General features: G+C 34.7%; 5 protein-coding genes and 1 pseudogene across 6 annotated transcripts; 3 read left to right on the forward strand and 3 right to left on the reverse strand.

Annotated features, from left to right (window-relative positions):
- Window positions 1-1,759: 1,759 nt before the first annotated feature.
- LOC104702918 (serine carboxypeptidase-like 22) lies at window positions 1,760-7,184 on the forward strand. Its single transcript, XM_010418838.3, has 8 exons — window positions 1,760-2,109; window positions 4,874-4,981; window positions 5,065-5,160; window positions 5,251-5,343; window positions 5,500-5,585; window positions 5,686-6,101; window positions 6,446-6,547; window positions 6,633-7,184. The coding sequence occupies exons 1-8, from the start codon at window positions 1,857-1,859 to the stop codon at window positions 6,883-6,885; spliced, it is 1,407 nt and encodes a 468-aa protein (XP_010417140.2). The 5' UTR covers window positions 1,760-1,856; the 3' UTR covers window positions 6,886-7,184.
- A 188-nt stretch (window positions 7,185-7,372) lies between these two features.
- LOC104704997 (putative serine carboxypeptidase-like 23) lies at window positions 7,373-11,457 on the forward strand. The gene is made up of 9 exons (XM_087458659.1): window positions 7,373-7,411; window positions 7,590-7,836; window positions 9,665-9,772; window positions 9,862-9,956; window positions 10,011-10,131; window positions 10,235-10,323; window positions 10,456-10,934; window positions 11,003-11,108; window positions 11,182-11,457. Exons 1-9 carry the CDS (start codon window positions 7,373-7,375, stop codon window positions 11,326-11,328), a joined length of 1,431 nt encoding a protein of 476 aa, XP_087314785.1. The 3' UTR covers window positions 11,329-11,457.
- On the reverse strand, window positions 11,455-13,173 carry LOC104702919 (nucleoid-associated protein At2g24020, chloroplastic). Its single transcript, XM_010418839.2, has 7 exons — window positions 12,944-13,173; window positions 12,602-12,759; window positions 12,386-12,486; window positions 12,259-12,298; window positions 11,909-11,980; window positions 11,749-11,805; window positions 11,455-11,657 (listed from the first exon to the last, which is right to left on the reverse strand). The coding sequence occupies exons 1-7, from the start codon at window positions 13,002-13,004 to the stop codon at window positions 11,583-11,585; spliced, it is 564 nt and encodes a 187-aa protein (XP_010417141.1). The 5' UTR covers window positions 13,005-13,173; the 3' UTR covers window positions 11,455-11,582.
- Window positions 13,174-13,473: 300 nt separating this feature from the next.
- On the reverse strand, window positions 13,474-16,172 carry LOC104702921 (uncharacterized). Its single transcript, XM_010418840.3, has 4 exons — window positions 15,953-16,172; window positions 15,411-15,808; window positions 15,144-15,278; window positions 13,474-14,489 (listed from the first exon to the last, which is right to left on the reverse strand). Exons 1-4 carry the CDS (start codon window positions 16,068-16,070, stop codon window positions 13,728-13,730), a joined length of 1,413 nt encoding a protein of 470 aa, XP_010417142.2. The 5' UTR covers window positions 16,071-16,172; the 3' UTR covers window positions 13,474-13,727.
- A 2,795-nt stretch (window positions 16,173-18,967) lies between these two features.
- Window positions 18,968-19,717, forward strand: LOC104702922 (PMP3 family protein At2g24040). The gene is made up of 2 exons (XM_019228202.2): window positions 18,968-19,137; window positions 19,465-19,717. Exons 1-2 carry the CDS (start codon window positions 19,048-19,050, stop codon window positions 19,600-19,602), a joined length of 228 nt encoding a protein of 75 aa, XP_019083747.1. The 5' UTR covers window positions 18,968-19,047; the 3' UTR covers window positions 19,603-19,717.
- LOC147941831 (putative F-box/LRR-repeat protein At3g18150 pseudogene) lies at window positions 19,683-21,159 on the reverse strand (annotated as a pseudogene). Its single transcript, XR_015562019.1, has 2 exons — window positions 20,648-21,159; window positions 19,683-20,526 (listed from the first exon to the last, which is right to left on the reverse strand). The product of XR_015562019.1 is annotated as a putative F-box/LRR-repeat protein At3g18150 pseudogene (transcript).
- Between the last annotated feature and the right edge of the window lie 1,411 nt (window positions 21,160-22,570).

Raw genomic sequence — 22,570 nt, forward strand, 5'->3', positions numbered from 1 at the left:
ACTTGAAGTATACTCACTAGAATGAAATCATATATTTTGATGACAAAAATTAGCACTCTGATATTTACTAATTAATATCAATTAATTAAAATCGGGACTAAAAAGTTAAGACTTCATGTAACCTAAGAGTGGTTTCAAATACTGATACATTTGGGTGAAACAGTAAATGGGGTAGAGCAAAATAGAACAATTTCTATATTTACAGAACAAACAAATTATGTAGAACTGGTGATATTAGAATATAAAATAAATAAAATCGAATAGTTATCCTAGTAAGTGTGACATGAGTATGTCAGTTCTACATAATTTGTAGAGCTCTGGATCCCAGTCAACTCATCATTATCCATCTTTCCATTTATACGCAATGTTCATTGGTATCATGCATTGACCGCTTCAATAATTTTTAATGTAATATCATAGATTCGTTTGGGTATATTAGAAAGCCGTTCATAGAGTATAATTTTTTTCGCAAGAGCACAGTGTAATCAAAGTTTGTTTGCCTGATGGTGTCAGGCATTAAGTGTGGCACACCCAAAAATAATTTTACGGAGGTCATAATACAAATTATTAACGACTAGTTGGTATTATATATATATATATATATTAAAAAAGATCGAATGGGGGTCAAAAGTGCATGATTTTGACCAATTTTTTCACCAAAAATTAATCGAATGGGGGTCAAGAGTGCATGATTTTGACCAACTATTTCACTAAAAATTAATCAAATACACTATTAACTTTTTTTTTTAACTTTAATAAGGTCATACGGCACCCCCTCACGTCCATATATAGGTCTGCCTCTGCCTGCGGCAACCATGGATTTCGAACATGTACTTCCACAATATATATAATATTTTCTTGGTTACCTAAGAAAATTCCTTTCACTCCTATATGTGATAGCAAATGCGAGAAAGTAACTAGAAACGCGAAAAAACACTTATTTACGTTGTTCACCGACCTAATGTTGTTGGTTACGTCCACAAGTAAAGGAAATCAATTTTTATCACATGAGCTACGAAAATTGTGGCAGAATCTTTTCATAACACAATGATGGGAAGGGGTAACAAGAGTATGTACAAGGAATTGTCTACAAATTACAAATATGAGATGTAGTCGACGTATCTTTTAGTTATCTTCCAAATTAGATATGACAATACTACATTTATGATACGACACTAAAAAACACTAATCCGAAAGAGATACCTTTTAGTAAACAATATTGAGGATATCCCAATAGCAACAAAATGATAAATTTTTAATTGAAAACCACTATTGTTATTTTAATATTTCACATTATTTAAAATTATCAGTTGATCAATGGCCATTAAGTTTGTTTTTTTTTGTTTCTTTAAATCTTATATCTCATTTTTGAAAAATTGAAAATACTTTTGTTCTTTACTAGATATGCATAGTTTTCCTTTTCTTAATAGATGATGGAGTCTATAATTGTAACACCTATAGGTCAATTACCATGAAAGACAGAATGACGACACATAACTTAGTATATATATATATATATATATATATATTAAAATATACACATGACTCGTAATCAAATTATTTTACTAAGGCGCATAATATTTTTTTTCTTCTAGAGAGAGAGAGAGAGAGAAGATGGTCCACATTGTGCAATGAATGACTCACCAAAACACATTACATAAGAACCCTCCAAAACCCCATCCATCCATCCTTATGTCTCTCCCATACATGACAAAAATATATATACATACACATAACACACGCATGTATGTATAAAAATTAGTGGTAGTAGCAAGTCCTTCACCATTCTATCGATCGAACAATAAACCAATAGAAGAAAAAAAACACACTGTAGTGAATGAGTGAGAGAAAGAGATATGGCAAGAACCCACTTAATCTCTCTTCTACTAGTGCTCTCATCAACATCAACTTTATCAACATTACCATCATCAAAAGAGCAAGAAGAGGACAGGATCAAATCACTTCCAGGGCAACCAAAAGTAGGATTCTCACAGTTTTCGGGTTATGTGACTGTAAACGAATCACATGGTCGATCACTCTTCTACTGGCTCACTGAGTCATCATCTCAGTCTACTCACACCGAACCACTTCTTCTTTGGCTTAATGGAGGTTAGATTATTTTGCCTCCCCACGTCCATTCATATTTTTATATCCACACACATGTCTTTAGTGTTTCTTCATACTCTTATCATAAGAGCCTTATATTTTTTTTTGTGATTTTTTTTCTTTTTGAAATTGAAGATCTATTTGAACCTGAACAAAAATATGCTTCGGCAAATGCTTTCATCTCCAAGTGGACCTTAGTATTCAAACTCGATTCGGTACAAATGACAAAACTAAAATATACTCAATGTCAACATAAATGTTAGGAAATATAAGAGATCTTTATCTATACTAATAATACATAAAAGTTCAATACACTCATTACCCATTGATTATTAAGAATTCATGAAACTTAGCAACTATTTAAAACTATTTTACTCTTTTTTTTTTGGGTTAAATTTAAACAATTTGAACTGATCCTTCAGACAAAGTAAAAAAAAATTGACTATAATTTGGTTATGGTATATTTAGTTTATATGTATATATTTCTTTTTGACAACTATATGTTAATTATATATTTATGAAACATAAGAAATATACGATATAGAAACAAAGAAGTTTGCATTTGGATCAAATGTCAATCGCTCAACTAGTAAAGTATTTCAAACAAAGCTTATACAACTCGCCAGTTCCAGTGACATTTGGGAGAAAACTATATAAATTCATTTGGTTTCAGGCCTGAAAGAATATATGAGTTTAGGTTTAGAATCTTTCAGTTTTTTCAAAAAACAAAAAATTGCATTTGAGAAGAAACTAGCTACAATATGTTCTGGTCTGACATGATATTTACATGTCAAACGGACATACGCCTTCATAGTTATTCAAAAATAAAAGATTACAATTATAATTTTAAATATTATAAGAAATAATTGTTTGTAATGGTTTTATATTCCTGATTGACCATATATTGAGTTGCTCGTTTCTTAAATTAATTTAGATCAGTTACTTAGGGTTTCTTAAATTAATTTAGTTCCGTTACTTAGAGATCTTGTGAAAAGAATTTAATTTAGGTTTCACTTCACACACAAAGAATGATAAATTCCTAATGTTCATACATTTGCGATACTACTATATAAAATTTGTATTTGAAGAGTTGATAATAAGGGAATTCTCTTCTAATATGTATATATATATATATATCCTCGTCAACGTTATATGGAGACGTACGTCAAAGCTCATTAACATGCGTATTCTTTATTAGCCTACCTAAAAGTAAAATATAAAAATACATATACTGTACCAATACTTTATGTCTTATCATAGTTTTTTAATTGTGATTAAATCATTAAAGCAAATCAATGTCCACCAAAACAGCATCAACAATCCAATATGAGTCTTATAAGTGAAACATGCCATTGTTGTTATAAAACAAACAAAAAGGAAACATGGAATTACTATATTCATAGTATTTTTTTCATTAAATATGAATTACTCCAATCATGCGTGCATTTGAGAAAATGTCCACTTTCTCATTACAATAAGCCCGTAAGGAATAACATTTGGAATATGCTGTTGGCGGCTACACATATCTACATATCTTGACCATTCAGACTTCAGAGCATGTGCACGACACCGACATATTAAAACATGTATTCAGTATTCACTATCTTTTCACGGCGTAAATATTATATATTAAATGTAAAGCAAATGTAGCCAAACCTTTATATAACTAAAACAAAAGTAACAAAGGGCAAGCATGAAAAAAACATATATTTAAGACACTAAATTACGCGAGTAATCATATTATATATGTCCCATGGATCCGTATGTGGTACACTAGTATTGTATCTGTTGTCAAAGCGCCAAACTCGTTTTTTTTTTCTTTTTCAAAACGCCATAAACTCGCTATAACCTTTTTATTGATTCTTTTGTGTGTGGATATTGCGTAGGCCACTTGATTACTATGGTTGTTAATAAGGGGTTTTCGCAAAAAAGAATCTTAAAATTGTAAATTTTTACTTCCCATTTCTAAAAATATAGGTTAATTCTGAAAATTCAAAAATAATACGTAATATGATCTATCATTATTACTTTTAAATTTGTAAACTGTTGATAAATGTTATATCAAATCAAACCTTTCGTGATAAATGATCCAAATCTACATTTTTTTAACAAGAGGTTAATATGCATTTTTCATAGATCGAATAAAGTTACAAAAATGGAGATTTGAAAGCTTTTTTTTTTGTATAGAACCCTTTCAAGAAACATGTTTTATTTGGTACTATATTAAAAATGATTTATATTTTTAGTATTAAAGATTGGGTAAAGAAGGATTGAACAAGAGAAAGGGACATAATTAGTTTTTTTAATCATGAAAATATTTTAAATTTTTACTAACTTAACAAATTAAAGCCGGCAGAAGTTAAAAGTAGGGTCGTTCAATTGAAGATCCTGATTTCATCTCAGGCAGGACCACAAACACAAAGAAAGCAAAGTTATGATTGGCCAAACTAAACATATGTATTAACTATATTTATCTAAGCACTCTCATCACTTTCAAACATCAACTTCTCATTTATTGCATCTCTCTTTTGTTTTGACATTCGGTAAGAAAGCATGACAAACCATGCACATGACATGGCCCATAATAAAACCACATTGGAAGATATATAAATCTCTCCTTTACATAGAAAATGTTACGATATGTTGACACTTTAATTTTTTTATGTTCAATTTTTTAGTGAATAGGTAGAAGGAAAAAGCATTAATTGTTTATATTTTTAATTATGATCGTTAATTAATTTCAATTTGTATGTAATTAACTCCCTAGGACCTGGCTGCTCGTCGATTGCTTATGGAGCGTCGGAGGAGATTGGACCATTTCGGATCACAAATACTGGTTGCAGTCTTTATCTCAACAACTTTTCTTGGAACACAGGTAGTCACTATTTTTAATCTTGTTCTTTATCTATGGAGTACTCACTTTATATATAATATTTGTGAATGTGTACGTAATACCAGAGGCAAACCTTTTATTTTTGGAATCCCCCGTTGGAGTTGGTTTTTCATACACCAACACAAGCTCTGATTTCGAAGAATTTGGAGACGAACGTACAGGTCAGATTCACTTTGTTTATTTAATTAATTATATCACGAAATTCACGATCTTGATTGTCTGATTTATTAACTGTCTGTGTTACGTTGCAGCTCAGGAAAATTTGATATTTCTAATGAAGTGGATGTCAAGATTTCCTCAGTACCAATATAGAGATTTTTACATTGTTGGTGAAAGCTACGCTGGTATGTCAGAAGTAAAACCTCTATAAATTAATAATCGACTATAATATCTTATTAATTTAAAAAACCAAGATTCAAGTCTTAATTATAGTGTGTTTGCTTGCAGCAATTCAAAACAGGCCATTATGTATTAATGTTTTTTCACGTCTATCTTAACAGGCCATTATGTTCCTCAGCTTGCCAAAAAGATTCAAGAGTACAATAACGCCTCTAAAAGACCAATCATCAATCTCAAAGGTTTCATGGTAAAAACAAATGTCTATTTATCACATTTTCTAAACTATCATCAGCCCCTATTTGTAATCAAGAAAATATGAATTCATGTCCATAATCTCTCCTTATAAGGTTGGAAACCCAGAGATGGACAAAAACAACGACAAACTCGGGACCATAACGTATTGGTGGTCTCACGCGATGATCTCCGACACTTCCTACAGTTCCATCCTCGAAAACTGCGATTTCGCGGCAGAGAGATTCTCGAAAGAATGTGACTCAGCCATTTACAACGCTGCGGCTGACTTTGGCGACATAGATCAGTACAGCATATACACACCCAAGTGTGTACCTCTACAACAACAAACAACGAACCAAACCAAGTTTGTGGAGATGATGAATATGCATATAACTAAACCGTTTTTAGTAGATCAGTATGACCCTTGTACCGAAAACTACGCCGAGATTTATTATAACCGTCCTGAGGTACAACGAGCCATGCACGCTAACCAAACTGTCGTCATTCCATATAAGTGGACCGCTTGCAGGTATTCTCAATGCTCATCGACACTGAATTAGAACGGTCAAATTATTATATGAAAACTGAGTCGAACCAAAAATAACTGTTTAGTGCTACAATCATTTTAAACAATTGTGGTTAGTAATTTAATTAATGAAAATTCACAGACATTATACTAACTAGTCAAATATAAATTCACTTGTTTTTTTTTTTTTTTTTAAATTCTAACAAATACAAGAACTTTTCTGAACCAAATCGTAACCGACGAAATGATTCAAGTTAAGTTATATTTTCATTAGAACCAGACCCAAAACAAAAAAGGAAAGATAAATGACATTTTTATATGTTTTTTTTTTTTTTAATTTGTTTCAGTGACTCTGTGTTTAATAACTGGAATTGGAGAGAGTCCGACAATTCAATGCTGCCGATATACAAGGAACTCATTGCTGCTGGTCTACGGATCTGGGTCTTCAGGTATATTAAAAACTAGTTTGGAAGATATGTAACGCAAGTAACAACACATATCTTTTGGTCAATTAATAACATTTTTTCAATACAGCGGCGACACAGATTCGGTGATTCCAGTGACTGCGACTAGGTTTTCCCTCAGCAAACTAAATCTTGCGGTGAAAACTCGCTGGTACCCTTGGTACTCCGGAGATCAGGTAGGAGGACGTACAGAAGTATATGATGGGCTTACCTTTGTGACGGTAAGAGGGGCCGGCCATGAGGTACCATTCTTCCAACCGAAGAGTGCGTTAGTTCTTTTAAGATCATTCTTGGCTGGAGAAGAGCTTCCAAGATCTTATTAGTGATGACCAACATTTGGAGCTCCACTGGTACTTGTACTAGGCAACCTTTCAAAGAAACTACGCCTCAAAGTCCATCAGTTTTGATGTTGGGGGAGATGACTAATTCACAGCTCTAGTAATTGATAGAGGAGATTAAGGACCAAATGTTTTTGAAGATATTTTTTAAAATTCGAATTGATATCCAAAGATGATGATATGTTTTTGAAGCATTCTTATATTCCACGGAATAAAACTGTGAAGGGCCGGCCAATACTAATGGTCGAGAAATGAAAAAATCCCTTCAGCCCCTTTTTTTATCATTCTTATGTTCGATGCTTAATTAAATAGATATAATCGTGGCCAAACATCCTCTCTTTCAATAAATATACTCAGTGTATGACTAACTTGACTCTGATTGTTTAAAATTCAATACTACTTTATTACAACATTTTATTACCCTATCGATTTTTTTCTTAAAACAGCCAATGAAATACATTATGCAGCCGTTATGCGGTCCTTTGTCAACAGAGAAAGCGGTCCACATTGTGTAATAAATGACTCAGCATTCAATAAAGCGCGTTCAATAAAGAACCTCAAAACCACAAAATGTCTTTTCTCACGCTTCACGCTTTGCATATAAACACACTATATACATTGCATGGTCTAACACTAAAGGTTTAAAGCCCATTGAGGAAAAAGTATAGACTATAGTGAAAGAGTGAAAGAAAGAGAAATGGCAAGATCAACCCATCTTTCTACTACTAGTGATTTCATCGACATCATCATCATCATCAACAAGAGAGCAGGAGAAGGACAGGATCAAAGCACTTCCTGGGCAACCAGAAGTTGGGTTCTCACAGTTTTCGGGTTACGTGACTGTAAACGAGTCACATGGTCGATCACTTTTTTACTGGCTCACGGAGTCTTCTTCTTCCTCTCACACCAAACCACTTCTACTTTGGCTCAATGGAGGTTAGATTTTTTTTCCCCGCCAACTTCAATTCCACTCTTATATGCATCATGCATGTATCTCTATATATATCTTCATACTTTCATTTGCGTGGTCTTATTTTTGCAAATGCCCCTTGTTTTATTTTATTTATTTCATTTACATGTATAATCATTCTCTTTGTCTTTCGAAAACATAAAGTTTAAGCATTTTTAAAAATATAATACAATTTCTAAATTATAAATGCAAATGGAAAAAACAATATCATATGAGTTCACAACAGAAGAGAGGTTGATGTTTTGTTGAAACAATGTTTTGCAAATAAACAAGGAAATATATAAACTTGATGAAATGACTTTTTTTTTTGTTGTATAAATAATTTACACAACGATAACTCATGTATTCTGATCATTCAGTAACATATCTGATTAGTAATATTGATAGTAGTTTTATAAAATGTTTAACACTTTGCTCTTGTCCCATTTGAACTTACCCTTTTATTGGTCATAGAGCGTTACGGTAGATCTCTAGATCCCTTACCGCAATATCAGAATTTACATCAAAATGTTCTCAATAAATATATGAAACATTATTTTTGTATTTACTTGGATAACACATTACTAGTCAAAAGTCAAAACCAAAATGAAAGTGAAGTCCACTAACATTACTTTTTTGTAAAGTTTTAAAGGAACAAAACGTACCACGAGTTTCATATTGCGTTATCTTAAATATTTAATCATTGCCCACCAAAATAACATCAACAACCCAATGAGTCTCGTAAATGAACCATGCAGCTCCTTTCTCCATCATCATTTTACTTTTTAAGGTTTCTTTCTTCCATTGTATATATATATATATATATATATACACATAGGAATAATATCATTTTTTAAAATGAAATTTATATTATAGTTGAAGGTTGGTAATAATAAATATTTTGTCCCCACCAAAAAATAAATAAAAAATATTTTGTCATATATTATTGTATTAAATCTTATATAATTTTATTTATAGTTTACATATCATGTTAAAATAATAATTTAAAAGGATTTTTCTTTGAAAGGTTGTCTGATATTTACTTAGAAACTCAGATTCGTTTGGAATTCTTTAGTGAATCTAATTTCTAAAAAAAAAAAATTGGAACGAAAAATGGAAAAAAATCAATTAAATTATTTAAACATAATTGTGTATTTTAAAAAATTTAATTACCCTAATGGCTTGTAAATATAATTGTGTATATTTTAAATTTAATTGGTTTACTGAAATCCTATCAAAAAAATATGTGGAAGTTTAATAAAGAAAAAATAGATGGAAATTTTAAAACACCATTAAGATGTTTTTTTTAGAAATTTATTGATCTCCGAGTCTTGTAAAATAAACCCCAACATTAAATTAGAAACAAAAATACGAACAAAAGAAACTACGTTGACAAAAAAAAAAAAAACAAAAAAAAAACTTTACTTATAATTTAGAGAGACGACTATTAATGGAAAGGAAAACATCAAGGTGAGTTTGCACACACACAAAAAAAGGGAAACATCAGGGTGAGAAAAAAAAAAATCAAGGCCTTTCCCTTATGGCAAATATTTTTCATGAACTAGTTAGTATCTTTGGTAGAGTGGTGGATTCCAGTCAGGCTGGTATGGAACAGCCGAATGTTTCCGATTACTTCTTTATTGTTTGTCCAATGGGACAACTGTCTTTTTTTTGTTCTTTTGTAGAGTTTGTTGTTTATGCATTTGATCATCCTAATGGCTTGTAAGTTAGCTGCTCGCTTCAACTTTCATCCTTTTTCAAACACTTTGGAATGTAAAGAGTTTACATGTAATGATGTAAGTGAGTTCATCGTAGGACCGGGCTGCTCGTCGATTAGTTATGGAGCTTCCGAGGAAATTGGACCGTTTCGGATCGATAAAACTGGTTCCAATCTCTATCTCAACAAGTTTACGTGGAACACAGGTTACTATTCTTTTGTTCTGGAATCTCATCGTTGTACTTGTACAATAATTAATCAACCATACTTTGAACCTGTGATTTGTAATGAATAGAAGCAAACATTTTGTTTCTTGAATCGCCTGCCGGAGTTGGATTTTCATACACTAACACAAGCTCCGATCTTATAGATTCAGGGGACGAACGGACTGTTTAGCTTCACTTCTATTCATTTATGTCTTATCAAGCTTTATTTGTTATCGAGGTGGCTTATGAAAATTTGAATCTTGCAGCTCAGAAAAATTTAATATTTCTAATCAAGTGGATGTCAAGATTTCCTCAGTACCAATATAGAGATTTCTTCATTGCTGGTGAAAGCTATGCTGGTATGAATACACACACACACACACACTCTCTTGAGCCATTCAGGATTGATTTGGTTTTTTAAGCTAAGGCAATAGACTTATTTGTAATGTCAATGTATTATAGGGCATTATGTTCCTCAACTTGCTAAAAAGATCTATCTCTACGACAAAGCTTTCAACAACACACCCATCATCAACCTCAAAGGACTCATGGTAAAACTAGCTAGGGTTCTCTTCTATTTATCACATTTCCGAAACCTTCACTCCAAGATTTGTAATAACAAAACAATAAAAAAAAATAAAGATTCATATCCCTACTTCTTAATTAATCTATTTTTTGGACAGGTTGGAAATGGAGATATGGACAAGCATTACGACAGACTAGGAGCAGTCATGTACGCATGGTCACACGCAATGATCTCCGACAGATCCTACAAGTCTGTCCTCAAACACTGCAGCTTCACAACGCATAAAAACTCGGACAAGTGCAGTTGGGCACTCTACTTCGCCACGGTTGTTGAGAGAGGCCAAGTCAATGGGTACAGCATCTACTCACCCTCATGTGTACCACAAACGAACCAGACCAAGTTCCTGCATAGACGGCTTTTGGAAGAGGAATACGACCCTTGTACAGAGAACTACTCCGAGATATATTATAACCGTCCTGATGTACAACGAGCTATGCACGCTAATGTTACATCCATTCCTTATAAGTGGACCACGTGCAATATGGTTTTGAATAAGAACTGGGGAGATTCTGACTTTTTAATGTTGCCCACATACAAGGAACTCATTGTAGCTGGTTTGAGGATCTGGGTCTTTAGGTAATCCATGAAACTAGCTCCAAGTAGAGTATCTTTCGTATCTTTTTAACCACATTTTTTCAATGCAGTGGCGATACAGACGCAGTGGTTCCAGTGACTGGGTCTCGACTTGCTCTCAGCAAACTCAATCTTCCCGTGAAAACTCGCTGGTATCCTTGGTACTCCGAGAAGCAGGTAAGTTTCATCATATTCATACCTCTGTGCTTATTATGCAGAGCCATTGATTTCACAGTGGGGGTGGTGACAGGTGGGAGGATGGACAGAGGTATACGAGGGGCTTACCTTTGCAACGGTAAGAGGGGCTGGCCATGAAGTGCCGGTGTTGCAACCGGAGCGTGCTCTCACTCTTTTAAGATCAGTCTTGGCTGGAAAAGAGCTTCCAAGATCTTCTTAGTCACACACAAGACGAGAAAAGGCTCCCTCCAAAAATCTTAAGATGACTATAAGATGATAATCTAAGAATGCTTGTATTCGAAGAAGATATATATATATATATATATATATATTTATTGATACATGATGATTAAACCACGGTATAAAATTGCAATAACGAAAAAGATTTTAATGTCTGATCCATAAAAAAGTACAATGCTCTTTTGCCTCTTCTACCTGTAAAGTTGAATAAGACAACAAAAAAAAAACAGCTTCTTACTTCATTCCTTCGCTGAGGCCTGGTGGCATACCTAAGCTCTGCGCAAGGTCGCTCATTCTTTCTTTCATAGCCTATAAAATTCACAAAGTTCAATTAGAACAGACAAAGAGAGAGACATGTAATTTTGTTGCATTGTGATAAAATGGTTTGTGGTTGCCTTACCACCACACTCTTGGCGTGTGCGTCCTTGTATGCTTCTGTAACAAGTTGTGAAAGTTTCTGCCATAGGAAACACACACACAACATGATGATCAACAAAAGAGAGAAAAAACGAATTAGCTTTTGATTGTTCCATAAAAAAAAGGTAGATATAGCTACTCACTTCGGAACCTAATTCCATTGCTGCCTCGGTTATATCAGTACGGATTGGTTGCTGGTTACCTGATAATGTAACCTGTAACATTACCAAAAAGTTTTCAGTTCACCTGAATTAGTAACAGAAACAACAAAGAGTTGAGATTGTAGAGTGTGGTTCTTATCAAATTATCCAAAGACATAACAAAACAGAAAACACCCCTTCAATGCAAAAAAAAAAATTGAATATTTACATTATACCAAGAATCTTCTAGGGAAACAGACTCAAATAAGAACCAGAAGAGACGCTGATGAGTCCTTGATGATAGACTCATAGTTAACTTATTGATATAAGGACAGAAGAGGAGTTTCACTAACCTTGACAAGCTCGCCTTCACAATAACCATCAAACTCAGCGCTGCGAAAATGGAACAAAAAGCAAACATCGAAACTCAATAAAATTTTATAGAGGTGTTTGTAATGGTAAAATGCGCAGAAGACTTACGCAGCTAACTCTTTTTGGACACGAACAGCTTCAACTTGAACAACCATTTGAGCTTTCTTCACAGTCTCATACATATTCTGCATATTACCAAATATCCCTGCCTAGGAAAACACCACACAAGAAGAAACATAAACTTCATCTTCTTGAACATGATTTTGAAGCCTAACTGAAACATAACAACAAATCCAATCTTTAATGTATGTATGTATGGTATACCTTAGATTGTCCATCTTCACTGTTATTATCTTTGTTTCCACCTCCGAACAATCCATTCACACGGAGAGACCTGTAACCATTTCTTGACTTGTTCTGATTTGGCCATGTCCTAGTACTACTACTACTACTACCTCTCTGCGATTTCAAGCTCACATTCCCTGAAATTGAACAAGAAGAAAAAAAAAATCGAATTTACACTTTCAACTCCTACAAAATACGAAATATAAAAAGTCTAATTACCAAGGATTTAAGCATAATTCAGATGAAACCCGACATATATATATACCGAAACCTAAACCGAGAAGAGAGAGATTAAAGTAGGGATTTTTAAGAGAGACAAACCACGGGAGGAAGGAAAGAGCAAAGATTTGGAGAAATTGGTGGTTGCAGCCATAGACGCCATTGTTGTTGTACGAATAGAGAAGAAGAAGGGCGCTTCTGAAAATTCGAAGAAGAAGAAGAAGATAAAACCGAAAGCTAATTTTTTTTTCCGAACAAATTTTTTCTTCCTTAAGCTTCTTCTGTGTGCTGCTGAAGCTCTTCACCAGTGATTTAACGCCACGTCACCTAGCACTTTTTTTAGCTCCTTTTAGATTGGTTTTGTACTAATGGTGAGTGACGTCACAATCTTTAAACATCGTTAGTTGAAAAATTAGTGATATTGATCCAAAGTTTTTTACATTATTATCTCTAGATTTTATTTCTGGATGCAAATAGTGTATCGCGAGAAGATCTCTGCACATTGGAGTGTACTATTTTGGAGTCAGCCAAAATCTGACCCAACATTTGAAATGCCCCTAAATAAACCATATTGGACCTTGCCTAGGCATTACAAGTCAAATGACATTACGACCTGAAAGAAGACATATATCTATCATGTGAAGTCCACATAAACATAATCAACTTGTACAGTATACTGTACATGATAGCAATATGAAAAGATAATACATTCCACAATGCAATTACTGTGGGGTCTAAAACACTTATGTTTGTCACTAAACATTCCCATTCTCACTTCAAACAAAAAAAACAAAAAAAAAAACTCATGTGCAAGTCTCTGATTCATGGCTCAATGAAACTCAATCTCTGATTCCTCAGCCATTATGTGTTGTCATGACCTAACAAATTAAGAATCTTCTATGACTTGACCAAGCAATGAACCTTTACCTTTTGTATCATCCATCGCTAGAGAAACTGATATGGCTTGACCAAGCAATGAACCTTCACCTTCTGTATGATCCATTGCTAGAGAAACTGACTCTTTCTCTCCTGGATCAGCAGCACTCACTGGAACTGTAATGGGTTTACGTTTCTCTTTCTCAACCAAAGCCAAGTGTTTTTTCCCAAGCCTATGATTCCTCATCGTCGTCTCAGAATTTGCATGAATATTACAAGTGCTGCACCAAATCGTTACCTTCTTTTTCTTCTCACCTTCTTCTGTCTTCTTTCCCGTTGTTTCTTTCACCGACATTTCTTCCACTTTTTGAGCCGGTACATTAGCAGCAGTTTCAATTCCTGAAATGGCTTCTGATTGTGGCGTTGTACCGGAAGCAGGAGGAGCTAAGGACGTTGAAGCAGCCTCAGGTGCTTCACCCTGTTGTGAAACAGCAGCCTTATGCTTTTTACCTAACTCATGATCCCTCATGACTGTTTGACAATAGGTCCCAACTTTACAAATGTCACACCAAAACTTAAAGCTTCTTCTTATTTTGCTTTCTACTTGCTTTTTCGAAGAGACTATTTCTCCGGTTTCCACAGACATCGTCTTTGCTTCCAAGACTGCTGCTTCTTTTGCTTTGTGCCTTTTTTTCCCTTTAACATGTTTGTTCAAACCAGTTTGATCAGTATCCTCTGCTTTACGCTTTTCTCCTATAGGACCAGCTCTAGCCTGCAATAGTAATCAAAGAGAACACACAATGAAACAAAGACCAATGTGTGTGGGATACAAAACGATGAGATAACACACTTGTAGTAAAATATAAGAAAAATGAAAGAACAATCATTTAAAGCACGGGTAAACGGCCGAAATCAACTCCAACTATTTGTCAAACGTTTTTTCATACCTAAACTTCAATACCCTCCAAATAACAACCTAAACTGTGTTAAAATTTAAATTTGCTACCTGAACTATATGAAATGTTGTCAATTTCAACATATATTCGAGCAGTGTTAAATTAGAGTTTAACGGTACTGAGTCAGACGACTTGTAGCGTCCATCTGGCACTGAGATTGATCAAAACAACGTCGTTTTGGTCATTTTTGGTATGTTGTGGTTGCTACGAAATGACCAAAACAACATCGTTTTAGTTAGTTCTAGTGCCACATTGACGCCACATGTTGTCTAACACAGTTCTGTTAAACTCCAATTTAAAATTATTCGAACAAATGTTGAAATTGACAACATTTCATATAGTTCAGGTAGAAAATTTGAATTTTAACACCGTTCAGATTGTTATTTGCAGAGTACTAAAGTTTATGTATGAAAAAGCGTTCGAGAAATAGTTGAGGTTGATTTTGGCCATTTTCCCTTTAAAGCACTTACCAGTACAACCAACTTCTCTTTGTTAGACTCCAAAACTGGTGTACCGGTAGCCTCAGGTATCGGCTGGAGTTGAGGCAAATGTATGGTACCAACACTGTCTTCTTTACCCTTTCCTCCTATAGTGTCAGCCCTATTCTGCAACAGAGTAATCAAAAGAGAACACAAATGAAGCACTTAAAAAGCGCACATGGATACAAATGATAAGATATCCCAATGTTAGAAAAATCATTTATTGCTAAATCATCACTTCAAAACAAAAGGACTTACCAATACAATCAACTTGTCTTTATTAGTCTCAAAAACTGATGTTCCGGTAGTAGTAGCCTCATGCATTGGTTGGACTTGGACTTGGAGTGAAGGCAATTGCATCATTGGTGATGCAACTAAACCGTTGTAAGGACCTTTGGACAACATAGGACTGAACAAGTTGTTCTGATTCGAGAGCTTCCTTTGATTGATCCACATAGTTATCTTGTCCTCTAACGACATCCCCGTCTCAGCCACTCGTCTTTTCGCCATTTCTCTATCGAGAGCCATCTCTTGTAAAACCTCGGCTATAAGCTCTCTTTTCCTCGCTGCTTCTGCGATAATGATCTCTTGACGGATTTGCTCCTTCTCAATCTCTCTTTGAATCGCTTCCCTAACTTGATCATCCTCACTTGATCCTAAAGATATACATTCCAAATCAACATCTATGTACAATCGCATCACCGGGCGATTCAAATCAAATCATAATAATGTTTCTCGGACAAGGATACAGGGCGACAGAACAGTAACAAAAACGAGAGGTGAATGAACAGTAACAAAACCTGGGATTGATCGCGGCGGCGGTAAGAAAGAGGAGTTCGGTAACGGAGACTGAGAAGGTGCAGTGTCCGTAGAAGGAGGTGGTCGATCAGTGTCGATGGCTCTGTATCTGAATTCCATTCACAATTTTCAAAATTTGGGGGAGAGGGAGAGAGAGAGAGAGAGAGAGCGAAGCAGAGCAAAAGAGGGTTTTGTTATCTCTCTTTTTTTTTTTTTTTTAATGTTTTGGTCGGTCCCTTTTTTCTTATAAAAAGAGAGAACAGTTTTTTTTTTTTTTTTTTCTACTTCTTTTGTAAACCTTGGGGGTAAAGTTCGTTTGTAAAATAATACTTAAGCCTAATAAATTCCCGATAGATTTAATTAACTAATTTATTAGAGATTTTTTTTTATTTTTTATATTACGTTAGTTTAGGTGTGGATTGATTGATTTGGTTTTGTGTTTGTGTCTATTTTATAGAACTAAACTCAAAGATCTCTCATTCGTTTGTTGTTTTAGAGTTTCGTTCGAAATAGATTTTTTAATAGTGGTTTCATTCATTTATAGGGGATTCATTTTTTGTTGGTTTGCTTCTCTGTTTTAAAAATCCCCGCCTAGCATCGATTACGTCTTGCAAAATTGTTAGATCCATCCTCTTCACCTCAATTAATAACTAATCCCCATCTAGCATTGATTATTCAATTATACATGTCTAATTTGATGATAATCCGTCTAATCCGATTACTTTCCACTTAATTTTGTATATAATGATTATTTTTAGAGTCAAATATAAAATTAATATAAAATTATCAAAATAACTTGTCTATCTACAATTCAATTAAGACATGTACTGAACTTGTTGTACTTTGGGTGGACCAGATTCAATTTCTCTATAGATTTTATGTCCACTCTCAATTCTGTTCACACAACAGGTCTGTAGATACAGTGGATCAGATCCAACATCAAAATTCTTTGTGTACCCCAATTTTGTCCGTCGACGCTTTTTGTCCATTGCAAGTTTGTTGACCACATATCCATTGAAAATGATGTGCCTCTGGTGGACCAGATTCGACAACCAAAGTATTTATCGTCTCCATAACTTTATTTTCTCTAGTGGACCATATCAGCTTCAGAAGATCTTAACGATGAACAAGATTTGTTAGTAAAATGGATAAGTTTGGTTTACCAGTTCTCTAGTCCACCATATATGGTCTATCGATATACAAAAGAAGCCTTGTCCACCAGACTGTGGATCTGGTCCATCGAAGATGCATCAAATGTGTTTTTTGAATCGCAAATTCTGGGCAGATAAATCATATAGAGGATTGAAAGAGAGATGGGAATTTGGAGAAAGAGAGGATTGGATATCTGGAGAGATGGGGTTTGGAGAAAGAGAATGAAGTTTTAGAGGTTTTGAGAAAAACAAAAATGATGAATTAGAGAGAGATAGAGAGAGATCCAGAGAAATGAGAGAAGAAGAGGAAACAAATGAAATTTTTAATTAAGGACAATTTTGTCATTTTAGGTTAGCCAAAAGTGGATCATATGGCATTTCAGAAAAGGTTTTGTTGAAAATGGCATTGGTGAGAAAGATTGACACTGTTCATGGCATAATTGGCTAATTTCTCTTATCATTTCTCTCGACATTTTATCTTTTTCTCTTCTTGTCTCTTCTATCTTTCTTCGAAACAAATAAATTCTTTCAAAATCACCACCTCCAGATAACCCACATGCCTCGCCGTGGATGAGCAGAGTGTTTTGTTCGTTCTGGAGATGCTCCTCTCAAGGTTAAGTATGATATTTCTCAACTTTGAGTTTCTTCGTTTCATTCTCTATACAACTTTAATAGACCAGATCTGATATCTAAACCGATTTTTTTTCTTCTGATGGACAAGATCTGATGGACTAGATATGGTTCCTTGAAGGCTGAGTATGATATTTTTCAATAAGACCAGTACATGCGTCAACATGATTGCAAGGTGGAGAAAATGGTTTCATATTGAAGGACAATTATCGTCTACCAATCATATATTGTCCACTAAGAGAGCGAAGTACATAATTGGGATGGACAAGTGTGTCAACAAAACGGATCTGGTCTACTAAAGAGATCGAAGGACATAAATGTGGTGGACAAAAACCTGTTCGGACGTTTAATCTGGTCCACTGGATGTACAATAAGATCAGTATATTTATGATGGACCACATCTGATGGACTAAATATGCTTCCTTGAAGGTTGAATATGATATTTTTCAATAAGACTAGTACATGCGTCAGCATGACTGTAGGGTGGAGAAAATGGTTTCATATTGAAGGACAAGTTTCGTCTACCAATCATATATTGTCCATTAAGAGAGCGAATGACATAATTGAGATGGACAAGTGTGTCAACAAAGCAGATCTGGTCTACTAAAGAGACCAAAGGATATATATGTGGTGGACAAAAACCTGCTCGGACGTTTAATCTGGTCCACTTGGAGCACATTAAAATCATTACATGCATCATTAAACATGCATGTAAACAAGTTGAGTCTAACCTAGTGGATGTGGTCCACTTAAGAAATTAAAAGACAAATTTTGGATGGACTAATCTTGCAGACGTTGTATCTGGTCTACCCGAAATTCATCATGTGTGTGTTTAGTTCCACAAAATTTGTCCTTGTTTTAAAACGCACGTCCTCCTTAAAATATTTTTACAAACATAAGTGTATATATATATATATAACTGTTTTGTATTAAAAAAATAGTTTCCACGTAAATTTTGTAATAATTTTTATAACAAATTAATAGTGATTTTTATTTTCTTTTCTTTTTTCCAGGGGAAATCGTGAAAGAATAATATGTACGTAGTCGTACAAAGCTTCCATGAGTCAACCAATAAAGTGACGCCAGATGTCGTCAAGAATAATAAACCTTAACAACGAACCGTAGGATATAAAAATCCGTCAAAATGAACGGTGAAGATCTCGCGTTACACTCTGTACCTTAATTATTAGATTTGACGTTCGCTGTACCCAACGACTTAAATAAAAGGGACCTATATTTGTGGTCTTTGTTTCGTGAAGCTTCTCCCTTCTTCTTCAAGTCATCAAATCTGATCATCATCATCGCCATCCTTCTTCATGGTTAGTAGTTGCGAGCTTTGCTGCGAGATCATCATCGCCATCCTTCTTCCTCCGGTTGGAGTTTGTCTCAGGCATGGCTGCTGCACTGTAAGTTCCATCTCTCTCAAATTCATCAAATTAGGAATTCAGATCTTTAATCCGCCGTAGCTTAATCTCTGAAATTTCTCTACTTGTTGTTTCGGAAATCGAATCACGATGGTTTGAAAATTGATTTGATTGCGGTTATATTGAAATTGATTACGTTCCGGTTTACGGGAACCAATCTATAAGATGTTTGATTGGAGATGAATTACTGATAATGTAATTGTGGTGGTTTCTAAAAAAAGAAACACTAATGAAGGGGCTAGAACAAAAATATAGAGTTTTTTTTTTCTAACTTGTGATCTTTTTGTTTGTTTGTTTAATTTTTTGTAGGTTGAGTTCTTCATTTGTTTGATACTCACTTGCTTAGGGTACCTACCGGGAATAATATACGCGATTTACGCGATTTTGTTCTTGCACCGAGATGAGTATTTTGATGAATACAGACGCCCTATCTACTATGTTGCTTGACCTTGTGATTCTGATTCATTCATGAAAGCTTCATTTTAATAATTGTTGGTGATGATGATCTTAAGTACATTTACAACTACATAATTTTCATATTATTATTTTTGACATCTACAAATTTCCATTTTCATGAAATAGAAAAATGTTATAATCATCAAAACACGTTGAGCATCAAAGTAATCACATTGTATCACATATGATTACGTTTATAACTTCTATGGAAAAATTACTTTTTTTCCTTTAAAGAAAACATTGTTTTAAAAAAAAAAATCCAAATAAGTGACATCAAGTAATTTATAAAAAAAAAAAAAACAGAATAGCTTAAGGAAACCCTATGATTTCCCACTCGTCTGATGTTTTGGGCTTGGTTGAGAACACAATGGAGACATCGTTGTTGTGAGAAAGAGTGCGAACCAGCCTTTTAAAATCTCTTGCTTTAAGGTAACGGTCTTCTAAGTGTACGATCATTTTCTCTATTCTCTTTGTGTTTTTCAGCAAAAGTTCCACGAATGAAGCCAAGTGCTTTGACTCTACATCCCAACGGACCTGTTCCGAAATATATCTTTTGACTGCTGCAAGCATTGATCCGGATTTGAGTCTAGAGAATCCAAGTGTCTACCAATATGCTCCCCCCCCCCCCCCCCCCCCCCTGCTCAACGGAAATAAGAATAGTTTCTTAGATTATTCAAACTCGACAACAGTTTAGAATGGTCAAGAAGAATAAAAAAGGTTTATGATAAATATACGTACCAGTATTGTTTCGCAAGTTCTTGTGTGTATTGTTAGCTTCTTTAGATCAGGTGAGTTTTGTAACACTCGTTTTACAGCAGGAGGAATAACAAACTGAAAAATCGGTGTCTCAATAGTCAAATTTTTGACCTTGAACATCGGAAAAGGATCAATACGAAGCTCCACAAACGATAACAGCTATAGAAGGCACACATTGAAAAGATTGTGAACATAATATAGATAAACGTCGCGCACATGTTGACTGGTGCAACCAATTGTTTTGACATGAGTAACGTAAGTAAGTTAATGTGCTTTATACCTGAAGAAAGTCTCCCCCAATAGTAAGTTTCTCTACGTTTTGAAGCTTTCCTAGCATCAGGAGTTGAAGGGGATTGTGAGCCTCTAATAGGGTTCTTTCAATTGAGCAAAACCAAAAGTTCACTCTAGCTTCGGTCAAAGACGAGACATCAACTAAAGTACATGGACACTGAGAGTTTCTCAATATGAGACGATGGATATGTGGTGCCACAATTTGCATTGGATCTGTACACACAAGTTGCGGACAACTTGTAATGTTCTCAGACGCAGACATTTGCTGAGATCAAGAACCCCCAGTTCATCACAGTAATGCAATGTTAAGCTTTCGAGGATAGGACAACCAGATAGAAACTTATCCACGGATTCATCAGAGAGGTTACAATAACTCAACGACAGCTTCTTCAAAGATGTCCAAGACACAGGGCGTTTAGGGATCATATTAGCAAAGTTGAACTCAAAGGTGAGTTGCTTGACTGAGGTATTGATGTAGAAGAATTCAGGAGGTAAGTTCATTTGTAGAAGGCACCATCACACCCGAGATTGAATCTCGGTTCCTACGAATGTAGGAATTAGTCTATTTGTAGAAGACACCATCACACCCGGGATTAAGTCCCGGTTCCTACGAATGTAGGAATTTGGCTAATGGGCTGGCCAGTTGTGGTCCGATGGTTTACAAAAAAAAAGTTTTTTTTTTTTTTTTTTTTTTTTTTTGCGATTAAAGACTAACAATTTTACGTTGCAACGACATATGAACATAGATTAAGAATGCAAGGCTTTGTCAATTACATAATACAAACCACAAGATTAGGACATGATAAAATTAGATAACACTTTTACTCACTTTGAAATTATTATAACATGCTTTTGCAACCAACCAAATATATAGTATTTAGAACGAGAAGAAAATCAATAGCACATAACTAAGAAGAGCTTGGCGGCATCAGCATCCTCCTGGTAATTCAGTCCCATGGCATACTCAGATTTGGTTCAAAGAACGCATTCCTAAAATGGCGTTCATGGCTTGGCTTACTGTCCAAGATAGGCTCACTACACGTGATAGATTGATTCGCTGGAGTCTACCTGTTCCACCAACTTGCCTCCTATGTCAGACAGGTGCAGAATCACGGAACCACCTATTCTTCATTTGTCCTTATTCTCTAAATCTTTGGAATAGATTCTATGAACGATTTCAACCCCTTCCTCCAAGTACTTTTGATGGTTTTGTAAATTGGATTAAGTCTCCCACCACAAATAGGAAACTTAATTCAATTTGCAAACTAGTTTTCCATGCTTTGATCTATGCTATTTGGAAAGAGAGAAACTCTAGACTCCATGGTCCTGCTTTCCGCTCAGAAGCCCAGCTCCAACGAGATATTCAGCTCCAACTCCGGCGTAGACTCTTATGGTTGGACCGAAATAACTCAGGAAGATCAGCTCTTACCTCCCCCCCCCCACAAGCTGATTACCTATGTTTATGGTTCACTCACTTCCAAGCCCCATAATATTTTACTTCTGAAATGTGTTCTTATCTAATGTAATCTCCAACTCTTGTAAAGTTTCCGTTGCTTATTAATGAAAACGGTATCTATTTTTTTTTTTTTAAAAAAAAAAAAAAAAAAAAAAAAAAAAAAAAAAAAAAACTAAGAAGAGCAGTTCCAAAACTACATAAGCTCAACAGAGGAGAAGATCGACGGTTGGATGATGATGGGATGAAGATAGGAATAATCCCTTTTCTTTTAACGAAAATGTGAAGATTGTTGCCGTTTCCATCGCCGTGTTCCGCAAGTTTCCTATCATCATTGTGGTCTGATAGAATAGGATGTGATTGGATGATTAACAAGAAGATGATCAAGAAACAACAAACAAGTACTGAAGATCTCATTTGCGTTTTGAAGTTGTATATAATTAAGAAAGATGTTTGAAT

This window comes from Camelina sativa, chromosome 7 (assembly GCF_030686135.1).
Source record: "Camelina sativa cultivar CO46 ecotype springtype chromosome 7, ASM3068613v1".
NCBI lineage: Eukaryota > Viridiplantae > Streptophyta > Magnoliopsida > Brassicales > Brassicaceae > Camelina > Camelina sativa.

Excerpts from the sequence above, each read along its gene's own strand:
- LOC104702921 (XM_010418840.3), bottom strand. The coding sequence starts at position 16,070 with ATGGAATTCAGATACAGAGCCATCGACACTGATCGACCACCTCCTTCT. Across the intron at positions 15,279-15,410 it reads AAGACAAGTTGATTGTATTG|AATAGGGCTGACACTATAGG; the intron begins GTAAGTCCTTTT and ends ACTCTGTTGCAG. Across the intron at positions 14,490-15,143 it reads AAGAGAAGTTGGTTGTACTG|GCTAGAGCTGGTCCTATAGG; the intron begins GTAAGTGCTTTA and ends TTACTATTGCAG.
- LOC104702919 (XM_010418839.2), bottom strand. The coding sequence starts at position 13,004 with ATGGCGTCTATGGCTGCAACCACCAATTTCTCCAAATCTTTGCTCTTT. Across the intron at positions 12,760-12,943 it reads GCTCTTTCCTTCCTCCCGTG|GGAATGTGAGCTTGAAATCG; the intron begins GTTTGTCTCTCT and ends GTTCAATTTCAG. Across the intron at positions 11,981-12,258 it reads GTGAAGGCGAGCTTGTCAAG|GTTACATTATCAGGTAACCA; the intron begins GTTAGTGAAACT and ends GTAATGTTACAG.
- LOC104704997 (XM_087458659.1), top strand. The coding sequence starts at position 7,373 with ATGCGGTCCTTTGTCAACAGAGAAAGCGGTCCACATTGT. Across the intron at positions 9,773-9,861 it reads CAAGTTTACGTGGAACACAG|AAGCAAACATTTTGTTTCTT; the intron begins GTTACTATTCTT and ends TGTAATGAATAG. Across the intron at positions 10,324-10,455 it reads TCAACCTCAAAGGACTCATG|GTTGGAAATGGAGATATGGA; the intron begins GTAAAACTAGCT and ends TTTTTTGGACAG.
- LOC104702922 (XM_019228202.2), top strand. The coding sequence starts at position 19,048 with ATGGTTAGTAGTTGCGAGCTTTGCTGCGAGATCATCATCGCCATCCTT. Across the intron at positions 19,138-19,464 it reads TCAGGCATGGCTGCTGCACT|GTTGAGTTCTTCATTTGTTT; the intron begins GTAAGTTCCATC and ends AATTTTTTGTAG.
- LOC104702918 (XM_010418838.3), top strand. The coding sequence starts at position 1,857 with ATGGCAAGAACCCACTTAATCTCTCTTCTACTAGTGCTCTCATCAACA. Across the intron at positions 2,110-4,873 it reads TCTTCTTTGGCTTAATGGAG|GACCTGGCTGCTCGTCGATT; the intron begins GTTAGATTATTT and ends TTAACTCCCTAG. Across the intron at positions 4,982-5,064 it reads CAACTTTTCTTGGAACACAG|AGGCAAACCTTTTATTTTTG; the intron begins GTAGTCACTATT and ends ACGTAATACCAG.